At 40.3% G+C, this 25,636-nt stretch overlaps 1 protein-coding gene across 14 annotated transcripts in view; it reads right to left on the bottom strand.

Moving 5' to 3' along the window:
* The window catches only part of SFMBT1 (Scm like with four mbt domains 1), a 130,215-nt gene that overhangs the window by 12,352 nt on the left and 92,227 nt on the right, over positions 1–25,636 (bottom strand). For all 14 annotated transcript variants that reach the window (XM_086697946.1, XM_086697945.1, XM_086697942.1 and 11 more), the window contains 10 exons: positions 19,615–19,703; positions 17,251–17,497; positions 16,478–16,572; positions 15,873–15,974; positions 14,253–14,403; positions 11,859–11,941; positions 6,933–7,059; positions 5,569–5,682; positions 3,210–3,252; positions 1,622–1,686 (listed from right to left, as the gene is read on the bottom strand). In XM_086697946.1, coding sequence (XP_086554072.1) covers positions 1,622–1,686; positions 3,210–3,252; positions 5,569–5,682; positions 6,933–7,059; positions 11,859–11,941; positions 14,253–14,403; positions 15,873–15,974; positions 16,478–16,572; positions 17,251–17,497; positions 19,615–19,703 — 1,116 coding nt within the window. The remainder of the gene's footprint in view (positions 1–1,621; positions 1,687–3,209; positions 3,253–5,568; positions 5,683–6,932; positions 7,060–11,858; positions 11,942–14,252; positions 14,404–15,872; positions 15,975–16,477; positions 16,573–17,250; positions 17,498–19,614; positions 19,704–25,636) is intronic.

Raw genomic sequence — 25,636 nt, 5'->3', positions numbered from 1 at the left:
TATTCATAAAGCTGTGTGGCCTCTCTGAGCTTTGATTTCTTTTCTAAGCATTTACTAAATACCATCCAAATGCATAATCTGTGCTAGAATACACACAGCCAAGATGCTAAGCATACAACAAGCAAAGGTGGAGCCAAGAACAATTCCAAGGAGAGACCCCCTGACAACAGGCTTTGGCCTCCAGCAATGATTCTTGTTTCATTTATCAGGCATTGCCTCTGGGACAATCTGTTTTTCCAGCGCTGTTTTTTAATTGTGAAATACATACACACAACCTGTATCACAAAAAAGGTTTAAAGAACAATAAACATCTACCTCCCAACCACACAGCTTAAGAAAGTGCACTGCCTGGGGGCGCCTGGGTGGCTCGGGTCGGTTAAGCGTCCGACTTCCGCTCAGGTCACGATCTCACAGTTCGTGAGTTCGAGCCTCGCGTCGGGCTCTGTGATGACAGCTCAGAGCCTGCTTCACGTTCCGTGTCTCCCTCTCTCTCTGCCCCTTCCCTGCTCATGCTCTGTCTCCCTCTGTCTCAAAAATAAATAAACATTAAAAAAAAAATTAAAAAAAAAAAAAAAAGTGCACTGCCTGGAAAGCCTCTGGTTCTTTATCTAAACTCAGGAACGAGAATATTGACCTCCAGCGACCTTGGCACCCAAGTGATCAGCAGAGAATAGTTATAATTGGCAGAAATATCATCCCAGAGATAGTTATTAAACTAGATACATCTTGGACAATTATAAGTCTTTAAAGTCACAATTAAGAGAACCCTCGAGGCATCTGGATGGTTCAGTCGGTTAAGTGTCTGACTTTGGCTCAGGTCGTGATCTCACAGTTTGTGGGTTCGAGCACCGCCATCGGGGCTCTGTGCTGACAGCTCAGAGCCTGGAGCCTGCTTCAGATTTTGTCTCCGTCTCTCTCTGCCCCTCCCCCACTCGCACTCTTTCTCTCAAAAATAAACAAGCAAAAAAAATAAAATAAAAAAAAGAGAACCCTCTATGGGGGTGCCTGGGTGGCTCAGTCGGTTAAGTGTCTGACTTCGGCTCAGGTCATGATCTCACGGTTTGTGAGGTCATCATGCTCTGCACTGACGGTGCAGAGCCTGCCTGTGATCCTCTCTCTCTGCCCCTCTCCCACTCTCTCTCAAAATAAATAAATAAACTTAAAAAAAAAAAAAAAGGGCCCCCTCTATGAAGCTACATTTTGGGGGCACCTAGCTGGCTCAGTCAGTAAAGCACACAACTCTTGATCGCAGGGTTGTGAGTTCAAGCACCAGGCTGGGTGTAGCAATTACTTAAAAATAAAACCTTGGGGTGCCTGAGTGGCTCAGTTGGTCAAGCGCTTACTCTTGATTTCAGCTCAGGTCATGATCTCACAGTGGTGAGATCGAGCCCCGAGTCGGGCTCAGTGTGGAGCATGGAGCCTGCTTGGGATTCTCTCTCTCTGCCTCTCCCCTGCTCGTGCTTGCTCTCTCTCTCAAATAAAATTAAGAAATAAATTAATTAAAATCTTGAAAAAAAAAAAGTATGAAGCTACATCCTAGAAATCAAATGTATTGTTTAAGATATAGCCCATTAAAAGAAAATAAAGGTCCACCTTTCCATAAGACTGCATACACTTATACCTGAGTCTGTGGAGTTCAGCTCCTGATTCTTCAGGCCCTCATGGACAGTCCTGGAGGATGGTATTCTGAGTCAAGATAACACAACAAAATAGTGAGATAATCCTTACGGTCAGTAAAGTTTGAGGGTTAGTTTCCTTAAAATCTAAGAAGAAAGCAAATGTGGCAGATTGCAAAATGTGTAACAGAAGGTGCTTCCCTGCTCATATTTTTTTTTTAACAATTGTTTTTAAAACTATGTACATGGTTTAATGAGCCAACAGACAGTCTGCAGACAGTGCTGTAATACTTCATATTTAAATCAACTTTTTTTCATTCATGTGAACAACAAATTATAGAATTCCTTCTGGAATTCTCAAACCATAAGTAAATTGTTCATTTTTTTCAATAGTCAAAGAACAAACACATTTCTTACAAGGGTCTGTTTTCTTCTTTTATTAGTTTCAAAATTAAAGACAAATTATGTTTTACAAATCAGAGAATTATTCTATATGCACCAATCAACGAAAAAGGCTGATTTATCTTTTTGGGAATACTTTCTGACTAAAACTCTGGATCCGTCTTGGCAACTAAGTCAAGGAGAAGTCCGGGGCCGGATTTTTGACACTGCTATCTCACTTCTCTGCCTGGGACTGAAGTCTGTGGCCTTTCTCTCCACTTCTGCTGTCCGTTTTATTACTCACACCGCCACAGAAACAGCCATAACTTACAGAGAATCTGCTATAGATTGAATTGTGTCCCCTTAAAATTCACTTGTTGTGTCTCTTAGCCCCACTGTGACTGTGTCTGGAGATAGAACGCTTATGAGGTAAATAAAGGCAGGACTCTGATCTAGGAGGGCTGGCTCTCCCTTCCAGCTGGTGCCACCATGTGAGGATGCATGGGAAGCTGGCAGTCTGTAGGGAGAGCCAAGCCAGGAATGGAATCAGGCTGGCACTTTGATCTTGGACTTCCCAGCCTGCACAACTGGGAGAAAATAAATTTCTGTTGTTTGAGCCATCCAGTCCATGGTATTCTGTTATGGCAGCTTGAGCAAACTAATATAGACTTGAAAACCCAGCATCTGGAAACACGCATGTATGTGTATTTTTAAGGCACCACTAATTAAATAAATGCCTCCCAAAAGCTGTGTATGAAGGTATGCCTCAAAGGGTTCCCCAATGGGACACCAAGTCACCCCTTTGAGTGCACTTTTCTTATAGGGCTGCTGTCTTCCACCTCAAGGTTTTTTTCACTGTGACAAGTCATATCCTAATTTATAATTTCTGTTCTTCCATAAAAAATAACAGCACAGAGATTCTATTTCCTCTCTTATTCAAATGCCTTCAGGCTTTAAAAGCCAAAGAAGACCCAACGGGGGGAACATCTTGAGAAGGCATTTTACCCTTTTGTATACAATGCCATTTTAGAGAACATATATGCTGTAAGGAAAAATATGTAACCTAACAGAAGCTGAATTAAAGAATTATGCTTCCACCTGAGAAAATAACACATGAGATATACTCTCTGAAATAGTGATTTCTTTTTCTAGATATTCTAATTTTCAAATGTCAATTATTTAAACATACTGTTATACTATTCTATTACTTACTGTTTTTCTGGTTGAACCACTGCAATTTTCCTCTGTTTCTGGACTGTAAGAAGAAAACAAAACTATAAATGTCAAGAAAAACAAACAGACAAAAGAACAGTTTCTATATGTATTAAGCTAACATTAGCACATTTAAAAACCTGGTCATTGTGTATATTTAAAACTAGTAAGTACTATGAATTAAGTGCTGATATGTCTGAATATCTAGACTGAGGCACATTTTCTGGGTACGAAGAGTCTTTACACAAAGACCAAAAATAGTATTTTCAAGGCTCACAAGTCAGTTGACTCCTATGAATATTTTCTACACAGGAAAAGATATTCAAAAGAAAAACTGATTTCAGCAAGGATGCCAGGACCATTCAATGGGACAAGTACAGCCTTTCCAACAAATAGTGCTGGGAAAACTGACTACTCACAGTAATGAAGTTGGACTCTTACCTTACACCATATACAAAAATTAACTCAAAATGGATCAAAGACCTAAACATAAAGGCGAAAACTATAAAACTCTTAGAAGACAACATAGGGAAAATCTTTCATGACATCAGATTTGGCAATGATTTTCTAGATATGACACCAAAAGCACAGGTGACAAAAGAAAAAATAAATTGGACTACATTAAGAGTTAAAACTCCTGTGCGTCGAGAGAGAGAGAAAAGGCAACCCACAGAATGGGGAGAAAATATTTGCAAGTCACATATCTGATAACAAAGGTATTAATATCTAGAATATGTAACAAAATCCTACAACTCAACAACAACACAACAACAACAAAAAACAATTAAAAAATGGGCAAAAGACTTGAACAGACATTCCTCCGAAGAAGATATACCAATGTCCGATAAGCACATGAAAAGATACTCAACATTGCTGATGATCAGGGAAGTACAACTCAAGACCCCAGTAAGATACCACCCTACATACCAGCATGGCTATTATAAAACACAAATAAAAAACTCAGAAAGTAACAAGGGTTGGGGTAGTGAGAAGAAAGGAGAATCCCCGTACACTGTTGGTGGGGATATAAGATGGTGCAGCCACTTCAGCAAACAGTCTAACAGTTCCTCAGAGTGTTAAACACAGAGTTATACTCGAGAAATGAAAACATGTGTCCACATAAAAACCTGTACACAAATGTTCACAGCTGCATTTTTCATAATGACTTAGGAACGGAAACCAACCCAAATGGCCACTGACTGATGCCTGGATAAAGAAAATGCGGCATATCACTACCATGGAACAGTATTAAAACCTATGAAGGAACGCAGTACTGAGAACACACTGCCACATGGATGAACTCTGAAAACATCATGCTGAGCAAAGGAAGCCAGTCATAAAAGATCATACATCATTTGGTTCCACACGAAATGTCCAGAACAGGCAAATCTATATAGGAGAAAACAGTAGAGAAGTAGCTACCTAGGGCTGGGGGGACAAAGAGGTGACTGCCAAGGGGTACAGGGTTTCTTTCTGAGATGATGAAAATATTGTCAAATTTACTGCGGTGATAGTTGTACAACTCCATGAGCGTACTAAAAACCACTAAATAACAGGATCAAATTTTATGTTACGTAAATGCTATCCCAATAGAGCTGTTTTTAAAAGGGTGGTGGGTGCCTGGGTGACTCAGTCAGTTAAGTGTCCGACTCTTGATTTCGGCTCAGGTCGTGATCTCGCGGTTCGTGGGTTTGAGCCCCGCGGAGGGTTCTGCATAGACAGTGCAGAGTCTGCTTGGGATTCTGTCTCCCTTTCTCTCTGCCCTTTCTCTGCTTGGGTGCGCTCACTCGCTCTCAAAAATAAACAAACTTTATGGGATGGGATGTCACTTTTAAGATTAGGTTACAAAAACACCCTGGCTTCTACCTTCCTCAACCTTGCTCTGTTCCCTGGCTGGTTCTGATGGAAGCCAACTGCCCTGCTGCAGGCTCCCCGACGAAGAGGTTCACACGGCAAGAAACTGAGGGAAGACTCCCACCAACAGCCAGCGAGGACCTGAGGCCCTCAGTCCAAAAGCCACGAGGAAGTGAGTCTTGTTAACAACCATCTGAGTACACTTGGCGGCAGAGCCTCCCTGCCTTGAGCCCTAAGATGACTGGGGTCCTGGCTGATACCCTGACTGCAGGCTCATAAGGGGGCTGGATCCAAAGCACCCAGCTACGTTGTGCCCACATTCCTGACCCACAGAAACTGTTCAGGCAATCCAGGCAGGTTGCAATAAGTGATCTCCCTATGTAGGAATAAACAATCAGAACACCACTCTGCTTTTCTCTGAAATGTCCACATTCATCCTAATTGATGGCAGCCACACGACAGATTATTTAACAATCAACCCCTTGGCCCAGAAATAGACCACTACCTCGTGCTCGGCGAGGGGCACTGAGGGGATGGCCATTGGTTTCACACCAGCCCAAAGGAAATATATCCATGGATTCCACACTCACAATACATTCAGGTATGGGCTTCTGAGAACCTGTTTAGATTAAAAAAAAATTTTTAGACCATTAAATAGCCTTCTTCCTAAAGTACTTCCTGGACAATGTTCTACTGTTGCAATAATGCAGACACAAAGTCTTTCGATAAGTTCCTTTTACAAAGAAGTCATACTTGTTCATGTGTAACAAACATTAAGAAAAAAGGGTAAACCGTCCCCTATGCATAACTGTATAAAAATGACAGTGGGGAGCAAATACACAGAATGACCCCTAGTTACGGAACAGCAAATAGGCAACTGGAACTAACAGTAGAAACACTCGGCTGACTGACAAATACAGTCAGTTCCACGCAATAACTGGGAAACAAAAGGCAGCAGGGGCAGCTCCACACACTAAGAACATTGGTTCTGGTACTCATAGACTGTGGGTGCCAATCAGGAAGTGAGGCTGCCCAGCAGGGGTTACACAGAAATCTGTATTCAATACCATCCTTGACATCTGCATTAAATATCAAGTCTACAAACTGGAAACAGTAGGTACCAAGTCTGACTGTTTGGTAGCCGAACAAAAAAAGAAACCCAGGCCATATTTAGTAATTGCAGCTGAGTGCTCACGTAACGCTCTCCAGCCACAAACCCATTCAATCACTGAATATTACTTTCAGTATGTCTTTTCTATTTTACATACACTTTGGTTCTATTGGTTAGGGCAAACAAAATATTATCTCTTAAATAAGCTACGTGTGAATGCTCATGCTCATATATTCTGGTGACATTAAAACATAGCCACTTGCCTTATACTTTCCCTTCAAGAAAACAGGAGTCTGCAGTGAAGGCTTTTTATTTACATTCATTTCCTAAAATTTGAAACTCAAGGACTTGAAACTCAAGTTTTTGGCTAAGAATCTTGCATTACAAATTACAAGTCTCTGGGGCGCCTGGGTGGCTCAGTCCGACTTCAGCGTCCGAGTTAAGCGTCCGACTTCAGCTCAGGTCATGATCTCGCAGTCCATGAGTTTGAGCCCCACGTCAGAGCCTGGAGCCTGCTTCAGATTCTGTGTCTTCCTCTCTCTCTGCCCCTCCCCCACTCATGCTCTGTCTCTCTCACTCTCAAAAATGAATAAATGTTAAAGAAAAATTAAAAAAAAACCAGAACAACAAATTACAAGTCTCTGAGCAAGGCCCCTATTTAGCTAATTGACTAAGTCTAACAAGTCACATCACAGGGGTAAACAGGAAGGCTCAGAAGAGAGGGCCACAGGAAGGCTTCTCAGGAGTGTGGCACTTACCCTCCAGCTGGAGCCATACGTAGGAGCCTCTCACTGCAGTAATGGTGGCAACGCACACTTCTTCGGGGAGAAGAGGGTTCACTGCCTCAAGCTTCATATTCTCCTTAAATTCATGCTCAGTAATTGACTAGAAAATATATGAATCAAATCCAAACACATACTCAGTATTAACTCGTGCTGACCCGAGAGATTTATTATTCCAAGTAATATTTATATTAATATAATATATTATATATATTATATATAATATTATATTATATATATTATATATAATAATTAAATTAATATATATTATATAATATATGTTATATATATAATAATTATATTAATATATATAATATATATATATAATCTCTCTTGGTGTTATAAGCAGTATGGTCTTTAAGGTCAGGTATACCCATATTACTGCTACCTGTGTGACCTCACTCAAGCTGTGGAACCTCTTTTTTGCCTGAGTTTTGTCATCTGTCAGATGACCTTGAGAACATTACCTCACTGGGTTATTATGAGTTTTTAATAAATAAAGTACCTAAGGCTCTGTGCCCTGAACCAACTGGCTCTCACCCATGGCTGGTTCGCTTCCCTCCCACAAAGGGCTCTAACACACGATAGATAAGCTGCCTGGCTCCTACTTCCTTGTATATCATGAAAGTCAGTCAGGATAAATGACACTTATGAACAGAAGGAAAATATGTGTTTTTAAAATTTGCAGCTTCTGGGTCAAAACGGAGAACTGAACTTCCGTATTTGATTATTCTCTCTTCCTTCTGACAGCACTAGAACTAAAATGGGTTTTTGTTTTGTTTTGTTTTGTTTTTTTACATAAACCTACTAGTATGGATGTAACGGGAGACAACAGCAACGTTTTATAAGCTAAAATTTAGAACAGTATCTAGAACTAATTTGTTGAAAACATTTAAGAAGCACTTAGGTCATGTCTCCACACCCCAGGGAAACTATCCCATTTCTTCCTGTATATGAGATGAGATTTATTTTTCAGAGAGGATAGGACACAAGACTCCAGGTCAGAAGGACACAGGAACCACTGAGGGCATGTATGCAGCGCCCAAAACAGGGGTTTGCACGTGGCATGCTGAAAGGTCCAGCCCTCGCCTCTACTCTCCAGGCAGGGATTGGAAAAGACTTCTTATGGTAATATGACAAGCCCGGGAAGAAACACATGAAGATATGTTAGGAGTCTCCAACAAATGGCCAGCCAGACCCCACCCTAAAGAGAACTTTAGGGTTGACAATCCCCACCAACATGCTCAGAACTTCCAATCAGCTTTATCTGTTTTTAGTCCCCCAATCTCAAATAGAAGCAAACCACCAAGCATTATCAGACATCTAAAAATATGAAAGCTAGGGACCGAAATAGACAAAACAAGCAACATGGAGAAAACTTCTTATGCAAGAAGAAAATTTCTCAAAAGGCAGGGGCAATTAACATCCTCTGAGTGATAAGAAAAACTATCACATCCTTAAAACAAGAATAGTACACTGCTAAAAATAAATATTCAGAGAACAGAAATAGTTCTGGAAAATTAAAAAATGTGATATTAAAAATTAAAAACTCTAAAGAAGGACTGAAATAAAGTTTAGGAGATCTTTCATCAAGCAAAGCAAAATGACTTAAGAAACAGAAAACAGGAGAAAAAGGTAAGAAAAGTAGAGGTCTGATCCAGAGGGCCAACATACAAATAAAAGAAATTCCAGAAAAAGAGGAGAGAGAAAATGAAAGGAAGGAAATCAAAGAAGAGATTCAAGAGAACTTCCCAGCACAGAGGAACAAGTGTCTACAGAGAATGTGCTGAGAACCCAGCAAGTGAATGAAGACAGGCCATGCCATGGCTTAGCTATGAAACATGGTGACAAAGAGAATCTATAACCCCTCAGGGAGGAGTAAAAGGCAGGTCATCTATAAAAGATCAAGAATAAAGATAGATGTCAACTTCTCGACTGCTACGTTGGAAGGTAGAAAACAACTAAATGATGTTTTCAAAATTCTCAGGTAAAGTAACTTCTAACCTAAAATTCCACATTGAGCCAAACTATCAGTCAAGTTAATAGAATGAAGACCTTTTCAAACATGCAAAGTCTATTAAAATTTACCTCTCTTGCATTCCTTTTCAGGAAGCTACTAGGAGATGGGCTCCATCAAAACAAGGGAATAAACCAAGAAAGAGGAAGGAGACCATTAGATGTAGAAAACAGGAATCTCAAATCTTAAGAAAGGGGAAAGACAAATCCCTGGGTGGCACTGAAGGACAGTTCCCAGGATTAAAATTTTATGGCAAGTCTAGTGAGCAACCTGTCTAAAGAAAGAGAGAATGGGGGCGCCTGGGTGGCGCAGTCGGTTGAGCGTCCGACTTCAGCTCAGGTCACGATCTCGCGGTCCGTGAGTTCGAGCCCCGCGTCGGGCTCTGGGCTGAATGCTCAGAGCCTGGAGCCTGCTTCCAATTCTGTGTCTCCCTCTCTCTCTCTGCCCCTCCCCCGTTCATGCTCTGTCTCTCTCTCTCTCTCTGTCTCAAAAATAAATAAATGTTTAAAAAAAAAAAATTTTTTTTTTTAATTTAAAAAAAATTTTTTTTTTCAACGTTTATTTATTATTTATTCTGTCTCTCTCTCTCTCTCTGTCTCAAAGATAAATAAATGTTTAAAAAAAATTTTTTTTTTTTAATTTAAAAAAAAAAATTTTTTTTTCAACGTTTATTTATTTTTGGGACAGAGAGAGACAGAGCATGAACGGGGGAGGGGCAGAGAGAGAGAGGGAGACACAGAATCGGAAGCAGGCTCCAGGCTCTGAGCATTCAGCCCAGAGCCCGACGCGGGGCTCGAACTCACGGACCGCGAGATCGTGACCTGAGCTGAAGTCGGACGCTCAACCGACTGCGCCACCCAGGCGCCCCCCAAAAAAATTTTTTTTAAAAAAGAAAGAGAAAATGGAGGTTGCTAAGAAGGATGTCTCTCAGAAAAATCTTAGAAATGACAAAGTTCCAGGGCCCCTGGGTGGCTCAGTCAGTTAAGCGTCTGACTTCGGCTCAGGTCATGATCTCAGAGTTCACGAGTTTGAGCCCCATGTTGGGCTCTGTGCTGGCAGCTCAGAACCTGGAGCCTACTTTGGATTCTGTGTCTCCCTCTCTCTCTCTCAAAAATAAACAAACATTAAAACAAAATTAAAAAAAAAAAAAAAAAAAAAGAAATGACAAAGTTCCTACATCAGGGTATTTAAGTGGTCATGGACATGAGGAAAAGAGAACATGCCTAGGGAACATCTTGCATTTTAACACTTCTGTCCTAAAATACAAAGAAATAACTTTAAACAGCAAAAATATACACAGGTCTAGTTGGACCAAAGAGACTTCTGGGAAAGGCTACAGGGTGGCAATGCGAGCATCTGGCTCTAAACATGGAACTAGGACCCAGGCACAAATGCTTGCATTCTTCACAGTCCTCTCGGTCAGGGCCCACTCCTGAGGTGGAGGGAGCCAAAGCAACCTGTGCTAATGGCAGAACCTGAGACGCCGGCAGGAGTGGTTGGTTGCAGAGCCTTTTCTTGGTGCTCCTGGGTTCCTACTGGTGAGACAGCTGCCGTCCTCCACTACACACCCACATATAACTATAGCCGCTACTGAGAACAACACGTGGGAGTAACCAGGAAACTGCTGCCAAAACAGGTGGGCAAGACAAGTGTGAAAGGATGGGGGGGGGGGGGGGGGGAGGGGAAAGGAAAAGTAATGACAAATTGAGAAGAACTTTGCATTCATATTGTTTCAAAGTATCAAGAGTTCTCACTGTACTAAAAATCCTAGGGTGTATGTGATGTATATACACATGTGTGTACAGCATATATGTTAGGTACATGTCAGGAAAAGACTCAAGGGAACACGAGATGACAATCCATATGCAAAGGGAAGGCCTTACCAAAAGATTAGCACATGAATGCAGATTTATACATCTTAAGTTAAAATAGACTGTTTCATCAAAAGATGACTCCCTGATTTAGATGACTTTCAATGACAGAGTCAGGTAAGGGAATTTCTGCATATATAATTAATGTTTCCTCCACCCCTCAAATAAACTGTAAGTTTCATAGAATTGGGGGGGAGGGGGGATGACAGATTTCCCGATGTGACCGACTTAGGAGAAGCTACTGGGAAGGTGTGGGAAGAACTACAATAGAAACGGAGAAAATTAAGCCATGAAAAACAAGGCAATTATTAACTTGAGGATAAATAAAAAAGAGAAAACCATAAAATACTGCAGTGCTTGGCTGTGAATAATACCTGAATACATATCATAGTGTAAATAATCAATTCAGATTTGACCAAAAATTATAGGAAGAAAGAGGTGGGTTAAGACCAAGGAAAAAGGTAATATAAAATAGCTAAGTGTTCACTTACCATAACATAGACATGTCTAAAATCAATGACTCATAAGATGGCAGCATACTATTTTGAAAATGATTTAAGTATAAGCATCAGAACAACAGTGAGAATAGGAGCGAATCTTCCCGGGAAGGGAGACCACGGAGAGGGATGGGACAGGGACCTACCACTTTATGCTGTGAGCTTTTTACTGCTATTTAGCGTTGTAAACCATACGCATGTAATATTTTCATGCAAGTATTTTTAAATAAGTTTAACCATTTCTTTCCACTTAATTAACACTTTTTCATATTCTTAAGCAACCAAAAATAATTATGAACTAAAAAAATTCATGATTTTAGCTAATAAAAAACCTGATAAACTTTAAAAATTCATTAACTTCCTGAGTCGATGAATTTTCCTTGCACCACTGTATTACAATCAATGAGATGCTTATTTGAGCTGAGCGAGGGGACTGAGTACGAAGCATATGAGTGTGAGAAGCACAGCAGTCCCCAGCGGACCCGGAGCGTGGCAGCAAGGGGACCAGGGTTCTCACCGGGGGGAAGCACCTCTGGGGAGCAGCTTCGGCACCACACTGTTTGAGGTAGTCAGCCCAATCAAAGTCCTGGCCCGGGTAGCCTAGGTAAGAATATGAGAACAAAAATTCACACCACACATGCCTACCTGGCTTTTCCATTCCCCCAGATATCCACCCACAACTTCTCATTGGCTAATTTGAGGACTTTGCTCTTTTTAGGGAGGAGGAAAAACACCCTATAAATCAGAAGCGTTTTTCACGTTTTAAAACAGATCAACTTTGGTCAAACTATAGCAATACAATAAAATCCTTTGAATAAATTAAAAAAATTGTTTTTCATGTTATTTATTTTCTTGAGACAGACAGACAGAGACAGAGAGAGAGACAGAGAGAGAGAGATGTGCAGAGAGGGGCAGAAAGAGAGGGAGAGAGAGAAGAGCCCTATGCAGGGTTCCATGTCATGAACCGTGAGACCATGACACGAGCCGAAAGCAAGGGCAGAAGGCTTAACACAGATTGAGCCACTCAGGCGTCCCACTTTGAATAAATTTTTCAACTTTCAAGCTTCAAACTAGGCATTTATTTTCCACAATATTTTATATGATTAGCTGCTAGCAGTTTACCAAAAGAATTTAAGACAGTTATGACTGGATTAGGTTTGTACTAATAAATCCAGTCTTACTATCCATTCTATTCCAACTTAGGCTCTAAAGGATGGGACAGCAAATAATCCTTCTTCCCTCATGAAGCTCTGTCCTTACATATCTTAGCCACTCCTGACATAAAAGTCTCAGCACTGTTTCCAGATTCATGTTGTACAGAAGCGCAACGCCATCTTGTAACCTGAATCATGAAGTCACTTCCGAAGAAAAAAGTTGAGCTTAACTGTCTGCTTAAGTCCACCATGGTTCTTGGTAGAAGCCTCTCAGATCTGATGCCCTGGCAACACTATCTGCCCAGCTGCCCCACCGTTTTGGACCAGCTCTCCACCGTGCAGAGCTGAGCAACAGCGGGCTACCACACCACACCAGCCGATAGCCACACGGCCCCTGCAGTCCCTCCTCTGCCCAACTCAGACTGTTACCATGTCCCCCCTACTCCACTTCTGCCTCCACCTCTATTCCTCACAGTAAACCAGCTGCCATTTCCAGTGACATAATCCACTACTTTCCTCCTACTTACAGAGATAGATGAGCTGTCTGTAACAAAGCTGAAAGTTCCAGTATCGTTAATAATTGTTTTTTCCTTTTCACACAAAGGCAGCAGTAAGATAAAGAACTTGGGATGTCCAGAGTCTTCCAGCAAAGCAAGAACTTCCTCCTGTAGGCATGTCCCCCTCTGCCACCACCACCAGGCAGGTGTGCCCACTGTGTGTTCACTGATGAGAGAACCTGGGAGGCTCCATTACTGTTTCCCCTACTTGCTCCTTGAAGGAACCATCATACTCACTTTTGCCTCCCCAGTGACAGACACGCCCAATACCTGGCTCATAACAAACATTCCATAAATGTTTTTTGGATGAATGAAGGCTGAATAAACAGCACAAGTTCTGAGTTTATGACTCTTGTTAACACATAAGAGCAATTCCAGCCCAGTGTTCCAGCACTCACCATTTAAGAAGCGAAGTTGTATTTGCCCACAGCCTACTAATAAAGGATACACAGACTTCCAATCAAGTAATCTGATTCCTGATATAAAAAGCAGATAAACATTTAACATGTCCAGATATTCTATGCTATAATTATTAAAAATTTCGGTCAAGCTCAACAAAATCATATTTAAGAGCATTGATTAAAGGATCAAAGATATTCTGCAAAGTTGCAAACACCAGGGAAATGAGTTGCTGGTTTCCTACCTACAGCCTCTCTGAGTCCTACTCTTAATCATAAACCTCCCTCTCAAGTCTGAAGAGCTGCACTCTAAGAGGATGCCCAGAAACCTGAAAGTCATCTGATATCTGCCTCCTACCTCCGAGTTCTGGTTCTGAGGTCTCTCCTCCTCTGCCAACTCCCAACCCTGCCAACACTCTCTGCCTGTCCTACTCTCACATTCCTCTGTGCCCTCATGACACACATAGGAGGGGCCAACCAAGAACGTGCATGGGACCCCAGGTGTTATGAAGATATATTTGTCAAGGCAGGAGGACAGAACGTACCTTGACTTAATCATTTTAGCTTAACTTGTAACTTGCAAATATTTAAATATATGGAATCGAGGCCTTCACTTATACTTGTTTTGGGACCCAAAAAATGTTGAGGACAAGCTGGGGCATGAAGAGAGAGAGAGAGACAGAGAGAGAGACACACACAGAGAGAGAGAGGGGGGGGGAGAGAGAGAGAGAGAGAGAGGGAGATAAATGCCATTTCAAAAAGAAGCCCCTGATGGACAATTCAGGAAACAACAACTACATACCGGGAGGGGGGCTGATGTGTAAACCATTCTTCAGACTCCACTGCACGGGGAAAAGACCGGGACTGTCAGCATGACACACAAAACATCGCCGTGCGTGATTCTCTGGTCGCAAATCATCCATTTCTACCAGGAAGTACTTCTCATCAAAAACCTGCACATACAATTGAACAGACAACGCAGACAAATGGTTTTATGTGTATGTATACACACACATATGTGTGTGTGTCATTCCTCGGCATAGACAAACATGTTACAAAACTTCATAGCCACAGTGGGTATAGCAACACTAAGCACTCAATAAATGTTACCGCTGTGTCAGGCACTGGTTTGTTTTTGTTTTTGTTTTTTTTTATGTTTATTCATTTTTGAGTGAAAGACAGAGCGCGAGCAGGGAAGGGGCAGAGAGAGGGGGAGACCCAGAATCCGAAGCAGGCTCTAGGCTCTGAACTGTCAGCACAGAGCCCAACATGGGGCTTGAACTCACGAATTGTGAGATCATGATCTGAGCCGACTAAGCCACCCAGGTGCCCCCAGGCACTGTTTTAATTAAATGCTTTCCACACATCAATTCTGTTATAATTTTCCTTACAACTTAATAAGGTAGGGACCATTATCAACCTCATTTTGCAGATAAGGAAGCTGGATTTAAAAAGAAGTTAAATAACTTGCCCCATTTTGCCCAGCAAAGAAGCAGCAGAACCTGGGCTCAAATCTAAGTACTTGGGCTCCAAACACGATTTAGTTTAGGTTTAGTGAGGAGTCGGCCACACTTGTATATTAAATTTTTGGATCCTAGCCGAGTTTCAAATGCCTAAAAGGTTTTATTAACCTTCTCTGGCTCCTGGCCATCCAACAGCCCTTTAGACTTCAGATAGGGCCTTCTGACCCCACTGTAGGTTGAGAATCCCTCCCTGTTCAAAAATAATCTTCTCCTAAAGCAAAACAATTTAAATCTCGACCAATCAGATGATTCAGCATCCAAGCAACTTCTGCTCCAGTCATGCCAGTCTTCTGGTTCTACTCTGGGTAAATGGCCTTCTGCTCCAGTGCCGAACTAACCCGTTCTCTTGGGCCTCAGTTCTAGTAATTGAGTAACCAGGGCCTGACAACCTGCCCAGCTCCTGTGGTTACTCTCAACCAGAGCCTTACTTGAGTCAGCCTTCCAAAAGATTGAAGTCTGAGTCTGGACTCCATGCTGGAGCAATCCTGGGCAGATCTCATGACATGGACCACCTGCTCCCCCAACATCCCCTCACCCGGTGAGCCCTGCACCTGGGTGGATACCGACGCTGATGCCTGTGCCCGTACTTCTCAGACACTGCAAGCTTCCTGCCAGGTTAAGTCCCCTCTAGTGTTCAGTAAGGCCTGCTCCCAAGACCACACACCCCACTACTCTGGCACCCGAGCTTTGGTTGGCTGGGGTGAGCAGGCCCAGAATAAGGAATGGGCCGCAGAGACCTGGACAGTACAAATACAAAATGTGCACAGAAGTCATTCTAGCCTCACAGCTTAGGAGAAACATGGCTCAGATCAGCAGAGCCTGAAGATCAAAACACTACCACTTTCCTAAACGAGTCACCCTGACAGGAATTCTTACCAAGAGAGCTGCCCCCATTTTACCTTAACAACCGTAGCAGGAGAGATCGCAAAAGGAGACCAGGGGTCCACAGCTTCCAATTTCATATTTACAGAGAATGAATGAGTGCTAATCACTTGTTTGTCCTGAAATGCAAACACCAAGAGGGAATAAAACTATAGTATTTTCACATTAATTTTATACTCATATATAGCAGAATATTACTCTTAGTTAAAATAACATAACTGTCCAACTTCTGGTAAAGAATTTAATCCTGTAATTTTCTTTCCTTGAATAAATTATTCAGAAAAAAAATTATTCAGAAAAAATTATTCAAAAAAAAAAAAAAGTATTAGAAGTACTCCTACTCTCTCTATTTGGCACACAAAGGCCATCTGGAGGAAAACAAGTTTATTTTATAACAACTGGGGCTATGTAGTTACAAGTGGAAAAGACAAGACTCAAACACTTTAAGAGAACTCTGGGGGAAAACCTAGACTACCTTTAGAAGAGAAACAGGATGCCCATCACTCCAGCCTTCAAACCTCTTTCCTCCTCCAACTATCACAGCGCATTCACTGACCCCGGGGTTACTGTGCCCTACCCCACTGTGAGAGGTAAGTACTATCCATCATGTTTTTGTTCTTACCTTAAATAAGTACGATGGCAATGGCTCTTCCTCCTCCTCTTTCACTTTGGCCAGGATCTCCTGCCACTCAGCTTCATTCTTTAGATGCTGGATGGCTTTAGTAAAACAAGACAGGATGTTTTAAATGAAGAGAACTTACTTTATAACTGTTTTGAAAGCATTCGCGTAAACAAAAAAGTCACTTTCCACGGGGAAAACAAAGGGCTCCAGCCCACTTATACCATCTTCATTCAAAAGAACCTGCATCTTAACTTCAGTACTCTGTCTCCCCTATTCAGAGCGTGGGTAGCAAGTCTGGTGAAAATACCTACAGGGAGATTATAAGGATTGCTGTAGGCCACAAAATAACAGAACGTCCAAACTTGCTTTAAACAGTCACTCCTGTTTTGATCTCACTGTTACTTCTTTTAATCACTTTAATCCACTTTGAACCAAGACCCAGACTACTCCTATATGTATCTAAATGCTACCTAGAGAATTTTTCTTCAATTTTGGTATGGGGTCAGTAGGAGCTGAGGCAGGAGTCCATGAGTACATCAATATGTGTGGCAAGTTACTAATAAGCCAAAAAAACAAAAAACCAAAAAAAAAAAAAAAACAAAAAAACAAAAAATAGGCACTCAACTGCATACACATTTTTTTGAAATATCTCTATTACACAAAGGCTTTTGTAATATGTAGAGTAATGCGTTTTTCAGTCTTATCAACATTAATAAAAACATACTATGACCATAATGTAACAGTTAAAGTTAAAAAGTCCTATTACTCTTCACCTAATGGGGGCTGAAGCTCATATCCCTGTTGAGCAGCCCAACCAACGTGATGAAGAAATGGATCCAAGTAATACAACCAAAAGTCAAAACTGTCAGAACTTTCCAGTCCTTCATAGCGCAGCTTCAGCCTTCCTCCGATGTTCTCTACTACCGTAACGATCCAAGTGCTCAACAAGTCCCGGAAAGCTTGACACTCTAGCCTGGAACCCGGGGCAATGAGATCTAAAGGGTTCCTCCCATTACGGAGCTGTAGGTACAAGATGTAAAATGATTAAGAGAAGTTAACACAGTATTCTAAAAAGTCAAGTTTTAAATTATCTCAGATTAGCCTTTATATTTTTATCCACTCAAAGTCATGTCACTGAATGGCCTAATATCATACAAGTCTCTACAGTATTATTTCTAGATGATATGAAAATGTTTATCTTATAGAAAATCTTACTTACAATGCAATGAAACTATTCTAAGATCTCTATCTCTAAGACGATGGTATATAGTCTCATCTAATAAGAATTTTTAAAATATCGTCGTTACTGAATCTTATTACTAAGTCTTACTTAGCACTTAGTCTTACTCTGACACTGGGTTTTCTGCACCCAAGTCAGTATCTACCTGTGTCTGTCTATCTTATATTTTTTGAACAATGGGAGCACTGTATACTCTTTTTTAATTTGTGTTTGTTACTGAATACACCACAGCTTTCTTTCTATTATAGTACATATAAATCCTCTTCATTGTGTTAGACCATTTTATTGACATTCTGTGTTATAAGTGAGCAGTAATTTACCCACTTATCTACCGATGGCATTTCAGTTGTTTCTGATTTTTCACTCATTTCACAACAATGTTCCTATGAACACAGTGTTTTGATTATGCTGATGGAAAGAAAAGGTTTAATTATCACTCTCTAGAAATACATTAAAAGCTACAATAAAGAATAGAAAAGAATGCTGATTCCATTATCACTTAGTCATTTCTTAATATTCAAACTTACTTTTTTCCCCTAATAAGAACTGCTCTGTGACGCTGCTCATATATTCATACGTATGCAAAAGAACATACGAACAAATGGAGAAACACATTCACACCTAAGTATTAGAATGTCAGAATCATGGTCGATGTAGAGCTGGGTATCTATTAATTCACTGTTCATGATTTCATTCAATCATTAGAATTTTACTGTTTACTTAGTATGTGCCAGGCTCTGGCTAAGCATAATGAAATGAGTCTGAGTATAAAATATAAAGATCAGCCGGGAGAGTATTTGCCAATCGAGTTTTAAAGGGGGAATGTGAATGGATCACAGAATTAGACATAAGAGTCAAACCTATGAAACACTTAGGAGGAAACATAGGAGTAAATCTTTGTGACCTTGCATTAAACAAAGCCTTCTTAGGTATGACACCAAAAGCATAAGCAACAGCAACGAAACAGATAAATTGGGCTACATCAAAATAAACTTTTGTGCTATAAACAATATCGTCAAGCAAGTGAAAAGACGATCCACAAAACATCTGGAAATCTATCTGGTCTGGATTTATCAGATACAAGGAGCTCTTACAATTCTGTAATAAAAAAAAAAAAACCCAATTTAAAAACAGGCAAAGACATTTCCTCTAAAAAGATACACAAATAACCAACAGTATAGAAAAAGATGCTCAACATCATTAGTCATTAGGAAAATGCGCGTCCAAAATTAGATACCGCTTCACACTCACTAGCATAGCTATAACCAAAAGAGAGTAAAGAATGTCAGCAAAGATGCAGAGAAACTGGAACATTCATACATTGCATTTCACATATGCCACAAAGCATGTAAGTGGTAGGACAGAAAGCGACAAAATATAACTTAGAAATGTCATAACCAATAAACTGATTTCACAAAGACAAGAAACCTGTATTATATTCACTAACAAGCTCAAAAGCTACCCTAATTTAAAAGGACTGTTGAAAGAAGGTAGGTGGTAAGGATACGATAGGTCCAGGGTCTTCTGAGTGAAAGAAAAGGGGGTCTCAATCCACCTGGGGTGGGAGTTACAAATTCCTGAAGTAGAATCAACACCTGCTCAGTTACAGAGAGCCCAAAAAGGCCACACTTTCCAACTTCATAAAAGAATCTGGAAAGCTAGATTTTTATGTGTCAGCAACTAATTTGGAATACTTTAGGCCCTAAGTAAGTCACCAGTTGGCAACTTCTGAGGATACGTTTAAACTCAGCAATACCCACTGTCTACGTCTGTAGTAATGATGCTTATTTGCTTTAGAGTGCTAAACAAGCAACCAATTTTAAGATTCCTTGGACAAGAAATATCACTGAAGATGAAAAGAGTTTTCCACACTGGTTCTGCAAGCAGTAATACTCACGCCCTCTAGCAGGGGAACAGGAGGGCTACACGCTCCCACCAGGGTCTGCCGCAGAAACTCATCCCAATCAGACACTTTGTCTCTGATGCCTAGATGAGGGAATAAATGAGTGATTACTCATAATGTCAGCTATAGAACACACAGAAACAAAACCTAATACAGAGAAGTTAAACCAGTGAAAATGGTTTAGAGGTGCATTTGTACTTTTAATATCTAAGTCCAACATGTTACTTCTTTCAGAGCTTAAAAAAATCCCCAGCTAGATAAAGCTCCTTCCTAATTAGTTTAATAAAAGGGATACACAAAACAAAAGAGAATACAGTAACAGCGGCCTAATTTTATCCAAAAGCTAACTACTTTATTTTTTTTATTTATTTTGAGAGAGAGAGAGAGAGAGAGAGAGAGAGCACGTGCACATCTGAGAGACTGTGGGAGAGGGGCAACAAGAGAGAGGGAAAGAGAATCCCAAGCAGGCTCCGCACTCTGAGCACAGAGTCTGACGCAGGTCTCGAACACACAAATTGTGAGATCGTGACCTGAGCCAAAATCAAGAGTCAGACGCTTAACCGACTGAGCCACTCAGGTGCCCCAATACTTGATTTTTTATCATGGGAATTCTCAAATATATATAGAAGTAGAGAAAATAGTATAATGAATCTCCATGTACCTTAGCTTCAACAACTGTCACTTCATGGTCAACTTTTCCATCCAGACCAGGAGTTGTTAGCAAACAACAACCTTTGGGCTAACTTTGGTCCACTGTCTATTTTTGTAAATAAGGTTTTATTGGAACACATCCATGCACATTTGTTTACACACTGTTTGTGGCTGCTTTCACACCACAAAGGTAGTGTTAGGTATCTGTTACAAGGATCACATGGCCTGTAAAACCTAAAATATTTACTGTCTGGTCCTTTACAGATGTTCTGCCAACCAACCACAGATTATTTAGAACCCAATTCCTGATATAACTGTATCATATAGTATCATGTAATTTCATCCAATATAATCTCAGTGGTTTTTGTGTTTGTTTTTGTTTTTTGTAGATGGCGAGCATGAACTGGGGAGAGGGGCAGAGGGAGAGAGAGAGAAAGAAAATCTTAAACAGGCTCCACACTTAGCCCAGAGCCCGATGCAGGGCTCCATCCCATGATCCTGGGATCATAACCTGAACTAAAATCAAGAGTCAGATGCTCAGGGTGCTTGGGTGGCTCAATCACGTAAGTGTCCAACTCTTGATGTTGGCTCAGATCACGATTTTATGGTAGTGGAATCGAGCTCCCGTGCTGGCTCTGCTCTGGGTGTGGAGCCTGCTTGGAATTCTGTCTCTGCCCCTTCCCCGCTCTCTCTCACGTGCACACACACACGTGCACTCTCTCTTTCTCTCAAAATAAATAAAGACGGTCGGATGCTCAACCAACTGAGCTACCCAGGCGCCCCTCAGTATGTATTTCTAAAAAAATAACTTTTTATGTAAGCACAATATGACGCCTTTAAAAGTTAATAATTCTTTAATATCAAATATCTAATCCATGTTTAAATGCCCCCAAATGTCTCACAGTTTTTTCCAATTTGCTTGATCAAATCAGGATCCCAATGAGATGTACACACTGCAAATGGTTGATTTATTGCTTAAGTCTCTTTTAAGGTATATGTTCCTTCTCCCCTCCATCTCCCCATTCTCTTTCTAGCAGCATATTTGTTGAAAAACAGCCTTTTGTCTGTTTAGCATTTTTCTGAGTCTGCTTTTACTGGTAGCCTCCATGTGGGAGGTAACCGGTTGTTCCAATGACCTCTGTATTCTGTATAAATCAGTGTTTACAGCTACAGGCTTGATCAAATTCAGATTTGACTCTTTTGAGGGGGAGTCAAGAACAGCTCAAAAGCAGAGTCGTAATCTTCCACCACTTCCATCAGGAAGCAGACTCAGTCTGGTTGTCTCTCCTTTTGTGGTGTTAGCAGCTTTTTTTTTTTTAATTTTTTTTTTTCCAACGTTTATTTTTATTTTTGGGACAGAGAGAGACAGAGCATGAACGGGGGAGGGGCAGAGAGAGAGGGAGACACAGAATCGGAAACAGGCTCCAGGCTCTGAGCCATCAGCCCAGAGCCCGACGCGGGGCTCGAACTCACGGACCGCGAGATCGTGACCTGGCTGAAGTCGGACGCTTAACCGACTGCGCCACCCAGGCGCCCCATGGTGTTAGCAGCTTTTAATGGTCACTACACAGATACACAATTCGTTAGGGCTAAAAGTGGTGATTTTCCCATCATCCCTTTTTTGTTTACTAACCAAAAATATTCTATGAAGAAAAATTTCTCTTCTTCAACTACTTCATTACCTTGCGTTATAGTTCACAGGGAAAAAAAGCCAGGATATAGGTTTGATTCTCTATCTTTCCCTGTATTTATCAGCTTTCAAAATCGTCAGTGGCGTCCCCATCATCCTCCAAAGGCGATCAAGGAGAGTTCTGTTTAAAAGTCACACTAGGAAATTATAGATTAAAGCACATCCGATATGCTTCAGGTCATCGCAGCTGTTCTCCTACTGATGCTCACACTGTCCTGTCTTTAACCAGAAGGAGTCTCTTTTGATATGACCCTAGTAAACAGGCACTGACATCTTTCTCACTTTTGGTATGAACGGTGTCCCAGGCTCAGCTGGCACCTTTCCTGCCCCGGTACAAGAACCAGCTCCTTCTCCAAGGAGCTCGAATTTGTTTGGGTGAAAATGGTATTCAGAGATCATACTTAGGGTGCTGAGTGCTCGTTTTAAAAAAAATATTCTTGGGGTGCCTGGGTGGCGCAGTCGGTTAAGCGTCCGACTTCAGCCAGGTCACGATCTCGCGGTCCGTGAGTTCGAGCCCCGCGTCGGGCTCTGGGCGGATGGCTTAGAGCCTGGAGCCTGTTTCCGATTCTGTGTCTCCCTCTCTCTCTGCCCCTCCCCCGTTCATGCTCCGTGTCTCTCTCTGTCCCAAAAATAAATAAAAACGTTGAAAAAAAAATTAAAAAAAAATATTCTTTATACTAAGTTTGTGTTTCTAGTTTTTTTCAGTATCTAGAACGAATAAAGATCCTTTTTTAAAGACATAAATCAGATTAGGAGTTCATACGGACACTGCCAATACAAATTCATGAAGACATTGTTTCTACTTCATATACCTAAGCTCTCCTTTCTATCCTGCTGAAAACCCTAGTTCTTAATTATACATTTCATAATGACTTTATTCCACAACACCCAAATATTATTTCAAAATAGTATCAACTTTGCGACCAACAATGATTACTAAAAACAGCTTACTTTTGTTGTTGTTGTTATGCTATACCCCTATTAGGGATGTACCTTTACTTTAAATTACTGTATTTGAAAGCCAACGAAATAGTTGTCTGAGAGGTCACTTCACAACCTCCATACACAGTTACATTTCTCTGCTGCTTTTGTTTTTGTGGTTCTTTTGTTTGTTTGTTTAGAAATTTCTTTAGAATGTTTTATAGTTCTATAAAATACTTACATAATTCAAAAGTCAAATCTACAAAATAGACGCATTCAGAAAATCTAGCTTCTATCCCTTTCCCCACTACATTCCATTCCCTTGTTTCCCCACAGGTAACTTTTTTAAATGACTTATCCTTTTATTTAAAAAAAATGAACTTCACATATACATATTCATATGTTCTCCCCCTCCTTCATTTCTTACACATTTTCTCTCTCCATAAAATAAGACATCCTGGGGAATGCTCCTGCCTGTATGCAGATGGTCCCCATTTCTTTTTACCAGGCACTGCAGCTTTTTTCATTGTAAAGTATCCTTTTGTCTCCTGTAATGCTTTCTAATCTGCATTCTACCTTTGTGAAATACCAAGAATGACTCTCCTACTTTCTTTTTTATTTGATTTATCTTTGTCCATCCTTGTATTTTAACCCTTTCAGAATCTTTCCATTTATGTATATCTCCTATAAACAGCACAAAAGTAGGCTTTGCCTTGTGGACCAACCTGAACTTTTTTTTTACTTTTAGAAGAGTAAGCCCATTGACATTTATGGATATTATCAATAGGTATGGCTTCAATTCTGTCATATTGTTAAATATCATATAGATTATTGGTGTGTGTGTGTGTGTGTGTGTGTGTGTGTGTGTATAGTCTTTCACTGTTATCTATTTTATTTGAACATATACTTTTTCTTTTTAAAATTTATCTTTTGGCATTTAGAAAGGTTTGCATTTTTATTCTCCTGGTTCCCTTTATACTAATACCTTTATATAACACTTTAGTTGTATTTTTGGACTATTTTCTATTCTTTGATAAACAGCAGTAACATTAGCCAAAACTTCTTTTTTCTCTTCTTCCTCACCATCTCATTTCACGCAATAGCCTTTTATTCTCAATTAACATTTAAAAGGTAATTAGCTAAAAAAATAAAAGGCAATTAAATTACTCTGCAATAAAGCTGGTTTTTAAAAAAAGAAAAAAAGGCAGTGAGTGAGCTTTACCACTACGCACATGCCCTCCCTACTCTGCTGTCCCACATTTTTATAGTGACACTGTATCTACATTGTCAGAGTATGTAGCTATTATATATTACACTGTCTCCTTCATACCCTTCATTTAGTTCCAAGTTCTATAGCTACATATATATTTAATGTTTCATTAACAGTTCTTATGCTGATGCTTCTTCATTCATTGGGTTTTCTAAAGTTCAGTCTCCAGTGGATGTCCTAGGAAGGGCTCAAAGGAACCTGAATCTTCATATCTTCAGAGCAGTATGCATATGGCCTTTACACCTAAAGTTCAGTGACGAGATGTAAAACTCTTGTCTCATAGATTCTTTTACTGAATTTCTTTTAACTATGTTACCCTACTATTTTTTATCAAAAAGCTCAATTGTCAAGGGGCATCTGGGTGGCTCAGTTGGTTAAGCGCCTGACTTCACCCAGGTCATGATCTCGCAGTTCATGGGTTCGAGCCCCGCATCAGACTCTGTGCTGGCAGCTCAGAGCCTGGACCCTGCTTTGGATTCTGTGTCTCCCTTTCTCTGCCCCTCACCCACTCACGCGCGCGCTCTCTCTCTCTCTCTTGCTCTCTCTCTCAAAAATAAACATTAAAAAAAAAAAAAAAAAGAAAAGCACTATTGTCAATTAGTCTGTTGACAATCTTGTTTTCCTTCCTTTTTAAGAAATTTAGACTTTTTGCCTAGGATTATTTTTTACTTTGAAGTCCAAGTGTCATTAGAACACATCTTGATGTAGCTGTTCTCACTGGATTTTCCCCTGTACATAGTGAGCCCTTTCTAGATGTATTTCAAGTCCTATTTTATTTCAGTAAGGTTTTCTTGAATTATAGTTTATAGTATTTTATTGTTTCTCTGTTGCCGTTTTCTTTAGGGACTTTACCCCGTCTTTTTTCTTTTCTCATATCTTTTTTATTTTGCGATTTTTCTTCCTTTTCATCTGCTATTTCTCTTCAGAGATTATCCATGGCAAATTTGCTCCTGTGTTCATTTTAAGTTAGTCTTCATTTCTAATATATTTTTTTATATTTCTAGTTCTTGCCTAACTTTTACTTTTTCTCTTTTCAAACCTTCCTTTTCTCCAATCATCTCATTTCTGAATTTTTATAAATTTTATTTATACTTTTTCTCACTGCTTCTATCATTGTTACTACTTTCTCTTAGCTTGTTTTGAAATGTTTTTATGTGACACAGTGTTCATCTCTTTTGTGGTTATGCTTCTCCAGAAGTATTTTATTCCATCCTTCTCTCTCATTATAATAACCTTGTATTCAACTAAAATCATGTAAATGAGATGAATTTTCCTAGACTCAAGATGAGATGGTAGGCTAGGTAGCTTCATGTCTCTAGAGCTTCCTTACATTGTTTTGTTTTTTTTTTTCACAAAACACTTAAAAATATGGCAGATAGAAGCCCACAGAACCCCAAGAACCCTAACACCTAAATATTCATTTCAAAATTTTTTTTAACGTTTATTTATTTTTGAAAGAGAAACAGCATGAGTGGGGGAGGAGC

The sequence above is a fragment of the Puma concolor genome, chromosome A2 (genome assembly GCF_028749965.1).
Source record: "Puma concolor isolate L17-30 chromosome A2, mPumCon1.1.hap2, whole genome shotgun sequence".
Lineage (NCBI taxonomy): Eukaryota > Metazoa > Chordata > Mammalia > Carnivora > Felidae > Puma > Puma concolor.
Note: the sequence above shows the minus strand (reverse complement) of the source record. Positions and strands in the feature narration are given on the sequence as shown.